This window comes from Alligator sinensis, unplaced genomic scaffold, assembly GCF_000455745.1.
Source record: "Alligator sinensis unplaced genomic scaffold, ASM45574v1 scaffold740_1, whole genome shotgun sequence".
NCBI lineage: Eukaryota > Metazoa > Chordata > Crocodylia > Alligatoridae > Alligator > Alligator sinensis.
The window spans coordinates 1,762,348-1,772,496 of NW_005841964.1; the positions used below are offsets into that span (position 1 = coordinate 1,762,348).

Consider the following 10,149-nt stretch of genomic DNA (forward strand, 5'->3'; position numbering starts at 1 on the left):
AAATGATTACTTAAAAAAAAATCAGGATGCATATGGCACAAAAGTTGGTGTGGTAGAAAACAGGAAAGGGACAAAAGGAAAAGAGGCTCCACTCCCACAAAGAGTTTCACCAGACTCTCCCCTACTAAAACCATGGACTGGGGACTTGGTCATTTGAACAATTATCATAAATATTGTATGTCAAAATTGTTTAAGGCTCAAATGCATTAAAAAATAATAATTTCCATCTCTGCCATCCAGACAGATAATGCTACATTCCAAACAATACTCACACCCACTTAAATTTGTATGGGGAACCCTTCTTTAGCTGTTCCCAACTGAACTGAGCCTCTAAACCTCAAAAATGCTTATTTGTGACAGTAAATACTCAGATATCATAGGTACTTGCCCTAGAACTTGTTTTTCCACTGCCTTCTACAAGCCTGACAAATTCTGGGCAAAATAATGGAGAAACTGACATGGGGTTTAAGTGATCAAGAAATGAAAGGACAGGAATATAATGCCAGTCAACATGATTTCAGGGAAAACAGATGTTATCAAATAAGCCCCATCTTTTTTTGTTATTGGAAATGTTGTTGATAAAATGTATTAGATATAAATGACTACCCACAATACTTGATCAAACACTTTAAAAAGGATCACAAGACATCGGCAATTTAATGATTAATCATTTAAAGCAGGGCTGTCCAACCTGCAGCCCGCTCATGAGAGGTTAATTTGCTACACCTGAGCTCCCACATGGCCACCACTCCCCACATCATTCCAGCTACAACAGCTGGAGTATCCATGCCCCTTCTCCCTTCTCTGACTTCCTTTTTTTGCCCCCACCCCTGGAGATGGGGTGAGATGGGGTGTCATGGCACAGTCTGTGGGGCCTGGGAACCTGCAACCCAGAGCAACCACATGGCACAATGCAGCATAGGGGGCAGTTCAACATTGGAAACTCATGTGACCCAGGGGAACCCTGGTATACTCCTGTGCAGCTCCCACTGGTGCAACATGCCCCTGCTAAGAAGTTGGACAGTTATGATTTAAAACATGAAAGAGATACCTAACTGAAAATCTCTAAAATGGGTTGTCAATCAGAAATCATCATCACGGGGACAAATATCAGGCCTCATTACAAGGGATCCTGGTCTTCTCTGATAAAAAAAAAAATCCCCAATTTTTGGATTAAAAAAAAGTAACCCAAAATCTGCCTTTTTCCCTGATGAAAATGAAACACCACTAATATATAGAAATATGTGGTGTTTCATTTTAAAATCAGGGAAAATGTGGATTTGGGGTTATTTTTAATCCAAAAATTGGGGATTTTTTTTTTAATCAGGGAAAACCAGGATCCCTGATTATAAAACAATCAATTAGTAAATACATAACAGACGAAGCAGTGATTGTTTGTGACCAAAAAAATCAAGCCAAGCCAATTTGATTCCCTTCTTTGACACAGTAACTACTGTAGCTTGGTGGATGAAGGACATTCAATAAATATGAAAACCTCAATCTTAGTAAGGCTTTTGATACAATCCCATACAACCTTCTTATTAAAAAAAAACCTGGAGAAATACAGGCCAGATAGAATTGCGGTTAAGTAAAGACATAACTGGCTAAATAAACAAGCAAAGAATAAATATGCCTTCATTGATGTCAGAATGGCAGGAAATTTCAAGTGGTTTTTCAAAGAACTGCCTGAGTACAGGGCTGTTTACCATTTTTATTAATTGTTTAGATGCAGAAACAAAGCTCTCCCTGATCATGCTGGTGTGCAACATAAAACTGGGAACTGTTTGCAAAAGCTTCACAAGGTAGGATTAGAATTCAAAGTGATCTTGATAAACTAGAGATCTGGGAACCAGAAAACAAAATGAAATTCAACAAAGACAAATATAAGGTGCTACATGTTGGGAAGAAAAACAAATGTACTAATGCAGGATAGAGCATTGATAGCAAGAATATAGCAATTTTGGACTGCATTAACATAAGTACTGTGTGTATGACAGGGGAGATGACAGAACCTCTCTATTTGATACTTGTAAGGCCTCAGCTGGAGTGCTGTGAACGGTTCTGGAAGTATTTTAAGGATATAGAGATACCAGAAAGAATCCAGAAGCAAGTGATAAAGATGATAAAGGGGTTGGAAGGCAAGGCATATGAAAAGAGGTTGAAAGAACTAGACATGTTTAGGTAGGAGAAAAGATGTTAACAGGAGGATATAATAGCAAGTTTGAAATATCTTAAATGCTGCCAAAATGAAGAATAACAGCTTTTCCTTGCTGCGGTGGGCAAATCACAAGGCAATGAGTCTAAACAGCAAAAAGGCAGATTTAGCCCACGTACAGGCACTACTTTTCTCACAATAGAAACCACAAGCCTACAGACATTAATCAAGTTTCTCCTGCAGCAAAAAATGCTTCCTGAAGAAGAAAGATTTCCCTCTTTCCTTTAAGAAATGTTCCCTGTGCTTTACCCAGAAGAAAGCAGCAGCCACTGCCCTCTACCTCTTTCCCAAACCAGGCAAAGCCCAGCTTGGGAAAGGGGCTGAATACTTCTTCCCCATTGCTACCTCTACTCCACCCCCAGAAACCAGGAGCAGAGCAGAGGAGATCCCAGTGTGGGAAAGGCATGGGGAGTCTTTCTCTACTGCTCCACTTACCCTGGGGATTAACTCTCAGGGAAAACTGTAAAAACTGTAGGAAAAAGGAAAAGGCTATTCTGTAATCTCAAAAGATGTTTCCAAGAAGAGATTGGATAAAGCATTTCTATGGAGTGAAAAAACCCTAATTTGTTCAGGGGTTTGACCAGATGGACCTTGTATACCCTCCTGACCCTATGATTCTATAAAACCTCAAGTAGTATTCATCCGTAATCTGATCTAAAGTAGCCATAAAAATCACTGCTGATAAGTGTGTGGTTGACAGATTGGCATATGCACAAAGAGTAGTCTGGCCAGCTTGCTGAGCTGATCCCATTCAAACACAAAGTGAGGTTACACATCTAGGAGCAAGAAACACAGGCCACCCCTACACTGTGGGGGAATAATTCTGAAAATGATGAATGACAAAGGAGGGCAAGTAGCTGAATGTGAACTAGTCTAAAGCAAAACTTGGACATATGAAGAGAGGAAGAGTGATTAACAGGGGTCCTGGGTTTCTCTGATAAAAAAAAATGGTGATTAACAGGGATCCTGGTTTTCTCTGATAAAAAAATTCCCCAATTTTCAGATTGAAAAAAGTAACCCCAAATCCACATTTTTCCATGATTAAAATCAAACACTACTATATATATATATATATACACATACACACACACACTCACAAAATTCATTCACATTTTATACATATATATAGTGGTGTTTCATTTTAATCATGGAAAAATGTGGATTTGGAGTTACTTTTTTCAATTTGAAAATTGGGGATTTTTTTTTTTAAATCAGAGAAAACCAGGATCCCTGGTGATTAAGGAGGCAGTTTTACTTCTGCATAAGACAGTGCAGACACCAACAGGTGATTTTAAAGGGGTGTTGAAAAACAGAAAGACAGTACGAAGAGACAAAAAAAAGCCTTCCAGTGAGAATGAATGATCTCAGCCTGTTTAGCTAAGAGAAAAAAATTGAGAAAATGACTTTGTTACAGCGTGTGTAACTGCCTTCACGAGGGCTTCTTTATCTAGTAAAGAAAGGCATAACCAGAACCAATGGCTAGAAGCCAAAGCCAGACACTCAGATTAGAAATTTGTCATTAAATTTTAACGCTGAGGGAAATCAGCCACTAGAACAAACTGCCAAGAATAGTGGTGGATTTCTTTCTTGATATCTTAAAATAAACACTGTTTTTTTCGAAGACATGCTTTAACCAAGCACCAAAGGATCAACACGGTAGGAACAGTTTGTATTATTTATATGGTCCCTTCTGGCCTTTACACTCCTGGGGGGGCTATACACACTACTGTCCTTATTTACTCAAACAGTAAATGACTACACAAGGTGCATGATGACAATCAGATCCCACATGCAGGAGTTCACCAGGGATATCCCGGCCCAGATGGACTGGAGGGGGAGATAGGGGACAAGAGGTCCAAGGGCAGTTCTCCTCCCACGATGGTGTGCATCAGACTATTGAAAAGGATTATCAAAGCACAGAAGTGAGTAGTGACTCACTGTCTATATATTTCCATGGTAGGCCAAGAGCAGCATCATTAGATAAAGTATGCTATCACAAGTTGAATCTAATATTTGCTATCACAAATTTTATCTATCATAAAATTCACCTTCCAGTAAACTTAAACTCAGCAAGTCACAATGGGAATTACTATATTGCCTTTCTTCAGTGGATGATCTAGGAAGGTACCTATCCAAGGGGCCTTGGATAGATGGGATAGCCCATTTTTCAACATTGCAATGAGATGAGTAGAAAGACACTTAGAAGGACAGTTCTCCTTTTTTTCTTTCTGTAGATAATCTTCTGATGTTCTGAACAAAAAGTTCCATTTTCCTTGACAGGGTGTTCTAGCTAACATAACCAGTGGTTTTCTCAATGGTCACAATAAATAACAACAGGATTTTTTTTAAATACTGTATAGTACACATCTTGCAGAAGTGAACTTCCTATCTTGAATACAGATAACATGAAAAGTCAATTTTAATAGGTTTAACTGCACAGCTAAAATATCCCTTTGACAATTCAGTGTTCCAATAAGCTACATAATATATAGCACACACTAATATATTTTCTAAATTTTGAGGAAATGTCTTCACTAAGAAAAAAGGGTTTTTACCTTATGTAAAAAGCTCAAGTTAAGAATGTACTTTGTTCCCTACTTAAGGCAAGGCATAAGAAATGCTGATCTGAAGGGCAAAACATTAAACTGATTTAACACTAACTTAGTTTTGAAGAGAACAATAAACTCAGTTGTCCTACAATTAAAGACAACCCAGACACTGGTTTCAATCTATCAGAGCCCTCATGCATTTTGTTAAGATGAGCAAGCAACAAGCACTCATGCTGTGAGAGTAAGGGAGCCAAATAAATATACCTCTATAACAGAATATTATACCCTTACCCAGGGCCATCCCTAGGGGAGAGTGAATCAGGGAAACCACCCCGGGCTCCGCACTTTGGGGGGCCCCGCAGAGACGGGCGGAGTGGCCGCAGCAACTCCGTGCTGCCACTGGCTTCACATCCAGATGCTCAGCACTCCCCCACCCCTTGCCACTGAATCTGCCACCAGCTTCCTCACATCCAGTGCAAGCCCCTGCTTAAAGGCCATCCCCAAACAGATCATTGAACCAAGGCTTTGTCAAGCCATGTCTTAAAAACCTGCAAGGGTGGAGATTCCACAATCTCTCTGTGTAACCTGTTCCAGTGCTTTACTGCCCTCCTGATAAGAAAGTTCTTCCTAATATCTAACCCAAGGGTAGGCAACCCTCGGGATGCATGCCAGAGCACGGCAAGCAAAATCATTTTACTTGGCATGCGTGCCTCAGGCCAGACGGTGGGAGAGCCACAAGGGACCTGATCCTTGTTGTGGCAGTGCAGCCCCTTCCCCACCATCCACTTTGAGGGATGTGTGTAACCGCCATTGACAAGGAACTGGGCCAGGGCTCCACAGACTCCATGAAGCTGCTTGCAGCCTCCCCACCACCTGCTACGAGCACCATGGGCTCCGTGACAGGCACGCATACCTCAGGGCAGATGGCAGGGAAGGGGCCAGGGCTGCGCTGCCACAACAAAGATAGGGCCCCTCGCAGCTACCCTGCCATCCATCCCCAGCACGCTGACCCCTGATCTAACCTAAACTTCCCTTGCTGCAGCTTCAGACCATTGCTTCTTGTTCTGTCACCTGCCACCACTGAGAACAGTCCAGCTCCATCCTCTTTTGAACCCCCCTTCAGGTAGCTGAAGCTGCAATTAAATCCCCTCTCAGTCTTCTCTTGTCTGGACTAAAAAAGCCCAGTTCCCTCAGCCTCTCTTCAGAAGTTATGTGCCCCAGCTCCCTAACCATTTTCACTGCCCTCTGCTGGACTCTCTCTAATTTGTCCACATCCTTTCTGTAGATAGGGACCCAAAATTGGACACAGTACTCCAGATGTGGCCTCACCAATGCCAAATAGAGGGGGAATATGAGACTCTGCCAATTGGTTGCATAAGGGTCAGAACATACAAGTAGTATCTGGAAACCTGGAATGCCAGGAAGCACAGAAACTACTTTTGGACTTTGTTAATCCTATCTTAGAATAAATCATTCCAATGAAAGCTACTAATAAACAAGACTTTTACTGTTGTTCTGATCTTCATAACTGACATGAATAAAGTCTGTTTTTACGGTAACATCTGTGTAGACAAAATATCAGATGATTTACATTATACCAAGGACTTCATTCTGCAACAACGATCAAATATAATCAAGACACTGCTCTTTCCCAAGGATGCATCACTAAAACATTTCTTTAGTTCCCAAGCACATATTTTCAAATTCACAACCCCCCACGAGTGAAATAAAATAGTTCTGAGGCTTTAAATAATAGAGAATGTATATTCAATACAAATGCCTAGTGAAAATGTGATTAAATGTTATTCACTGTGCAAGACCAAGTTTCTGTGGGACAACATACACGTAGTTTTAAAGAACTCTATTCACCTGCAGCTCTTCCCATCAGTTTCCCTCCTTACACTCCATTTCTAATGATTTCCATTGAAAGCCCCTCAGTCTGTGTAAAACAACTGGTACAATGCATTCAGTGCTGTTCATATGACCTATGGGGAACTTCTGAAGCTTGCACATTCATGCATCTTGCAGAAATGCTGTAAAATTCTAGAAATGAACTTTAACTTGTAGATTAGATTCATCTGTGAAACATATTTAACCTTTTATTGGCATTCTTACATAAACACGGTGTTTATAACTTCTAGTAAGGAACCCTAAATGCTCATTTTAAACTAACAAGCCATAATCTACTTTTCACTGAAGAAACAGTCAGGTTTTTTTAAGATACAAAAAAAAATAAAAATTTAGGAAAAACAAACAAAAAAGATTTATCACCAGGGAACCTGGTTTTCTCTCATAAAAAAAAATCCCCAATTTTCGAATTAAAAAAAGTAACCCAAAATCCACATTTTCCATGATTAAAATGAAAGAGATGTTAAAAGGTCAAGACTAGAAAAGTTTTAAGACATTAAGACTCTGGAGGAGAAAGTTTTACTAGGCACAATATATAAGGAAATGTTTTTAGTTCATTGGAAAAAAAGAAAAATGTCATATTAATGTATATGAATGAATATGAATCCTTTGAAGTACAAACATTATAGTGTTGTACTACTATATAAAAACTAATTAAAAGCGATTAAAAATGGCCATGAACTCACCTGCCTTGCAATACATACGGGAAGACCCCCTGAACCCCCTTAATTTCACTGGGATTCTTTAGCCGCACATGAATAGCTTATCTATCAATCCACACCACACTGCATCCTCAAGAATAGAATTCTCAAGTTTTAAGTGAGCACTTTAAAAATGACTATTTTTTATAGTCAGGTTAAAAATGATTGAATTCTTTCCCCTCCACAGCAGCATGTGCAGAGGAATGAGAAAAGTCTCTACATCCACAGCAAAAGGAACCCATGCCTTTTCAACATTCTCCACCTGCCTCAAGGAACAAGTGAGGCTACTACTCATCATAAGGTCCACAGTACTGGGACATCAAGGGTTTACATAGGAAAATGAGAGCAACCAAGGAATAACTATGCAAATGTTGCATACTTCTTAATGCAGAGCGTAGGAATTCCCTAGCAGGGGTGCCATTTCTGACAGGACTCACTACAAAACACAAGAGTTGGCACATTTCTCTGCTTCCTCTCTCTCCTTCTCTGTGCACTGTAGTTCTGGTATCTGAGATACATGCTTTACTTTCTTTGGATTAATTCACAAAGTTATAATTTTTTTCCCCCTAAGAATAATGATTAAGAACTGAGCTGTTAAAAAAAAATCACATTTCTTAAAGTACTCATTCAACAAGGCCTTTAGGCTTTCCGTATTCCCCAGCTCTAGCAAAATAGTGTATTAGTGGTGTTGCAAACACTAGCTTTATTTTTGTAATACAGGTCAGCAATGAAATCCGCTTTACAGCTGTATGCGTATAGTGTAACCACTTAGGGAGAGCTGAAAATGCAAAACACCAACAAGGTCAGTCCTGCAAACAGGTGCACACAAGCTACAGAGAGCTTAGCACTTGCCCTAATGTGCTGGGCAGCTGGCCCATATGGTCTCATTTCAGTGGAGCAGAAACAGCCCAGGAAGGGGCTAGAGAGAAAGGCAGGATAGATTTGCACCTCACAGACTAACCAAAATAGAGGTGGTCTGATTAGTCTATAAGGTGCAGATCTACCCTGCCTTCTATTTAACTTCAGACTAACACAGCTAACAACACCTCTGTGCTAAAGGGCTAGAGAGGGCAAGGAAAAAGAGTGTGCTGCAGTCCCTTCCATCCAAGGAAAACCTAAAAAAATCCTGGCTTTAGCATCTTGAGACGCAAACACAGCAGCCTGGTTAGTGCCCAGCAGAGGGAACTCTACCAGGGCTATCTGGGATGTTTTGTTTTTGTACCTCCTAAAACTTAGGACCTCTAAACACATACCCTAAATAAGGGAAAATCTGCTTGGTCACTTGCTTTTTGTCTTTCTGGAGGAAGGGATGGTCCCTCTCCACCCTCCAGAAAGGATTCTTGCACCTGCTCAGATTTGGTTGTACTGTCAAGATGGATAATTCAAACACCATCTGGGTTTCCAAGGTATTCAAACAAAGAGGTTTCTGGCATGCTGCCCAGCCCCTGCAAAGTCTTCACACTGCATATCTGGCCAAGGGAGGAATAAAGCTGGGATCCAGATGCACAGAGTGGGAGAAGACGAGTGGGTGGGATCCTCTTCACCTCCTTCTCCAAGAAGTCTAGGGAAAACAAGAAGCAAGACTCTCTCCCTGCTGTGGGCAACCACTGTAGAAAGCAGGGATGAGCCATGGGTGATGCCACCTCTGTACAGAGCATGGAGTTTTAGCCCTGTTAATCTGAAGTCAAGTGGACAGCAGAGTAGATTTGTACCTTATAGACTAACCAAAGGTTAGCAAAGCATCTGCTTTCTCTTTAACTGGATAAATATGTGCTGTGTTATACGTGATGACGTACCACACTATGTGCCCAGCTCCCTTTTCAAAATCCTAGATCTGTCTATGCAGAGTAGATCTACAGCTATATCACCAGAGCAATATCTACCTTAAAGCAGATCTATAGCTATAGAGCGATAGACAGAGCGAGTGATAAAGTGAGCACTACAATATGACAGAGTGAGCTACAGTGATATAGTGATAGATATAATTGATAGAGTGAATGATAGTTATAGTTATAGAGCAAACGATACAATATGATAGAGAGTGAGTGACAGAGCAAGACAGTGATATAGTGATTGAGTGACAGAACAAGTGAGAGTAAGTGATACAAGATGATAGAGAGCAAAAGAGGAGTAGACAGTGATATAATGATAGAGCAACACAGTGAGAGAGCAATACGATAGAGCAAGAGTGAGTGACAGTAACAGTGATAGAGCAACTAATACGAGATGATAGTAAGTGCGAGCGATAAACCAAGACAGTGATATGGTGATAGATACGAGTGACAGAGCAAATGATAGCGATAGACCAAGCGATACGATATGATAGAGTGAGCGGGAGCAAGACAGTGATAAGGTGACAGATACGAGTGACAGAGCAAGCAAGGTGATGTGATAAAGAGCGAGCGAGCAACAGGGCACCACAATGACAGAGTGACTGATGGTAACGGTGACAGATACAGCAGGAGAGTGATAGAAAGAAACAGCTCTCGAGGGATAGGGCAGAGCGAGTGCGAGTGAGAGAGATGCCAGATACCGGCAGAGGCACAGCTGGACACACGGGTGCGGGCAGAGGGAGGGTGCGCCCGACCACAGGCTTTCCCGATCTGAAGCTCCCTCCAGCCGCGGCTGCGAGAGGAGGCAAAGGGAGAGGCCGAGGAGGAGGAGAGGAGCCCGGCTCCCCGCGGGCCGCACTCACCAGAAGAAGAGCCGCGAGCAGAGGTTGGCGCCCTGCAGCGGGTTGGGCTTCTCCGCGCGGGGCAGCGCCTCCATGCCGCCG

General features: G+C 41.5%; 1 protein-coding gene across 8 annotated transcripts in view; it reads right to left on the reverse strand.

The window, feature by feature from the left end:
- Positions 1-10,149, reverse strand: part of ABCC4 (ATP binding cassette subfamily C member 4) — a 255,354-nt gene that overhangs the window by 199,544 nt on the left and 45,661 nt on the right. For 7 of the 8 annotated variants that reach the window (XR_003093303.1, XM_025200361.1, XM_025200360.1 and 4 more), the window contains exon 1: positions 10,069-10,143. The exons of the other annotated variant lie outside the window; for it this stretch is intronic. Coding sequence is in view for 6 of the 7 variants with exons in the window: in XM_025200361.1 (XP_025056146.1) it covers positions 10,069-10,142 (74 nt within the window). In the remaining variant the exon portion in view is untranslated. Of the gene's footprint in view, positions 1-10,068; positions 10,144-10,149 lie in introns of those variants that run through there. 8 annotated transcript variants of the gene reach the window in all.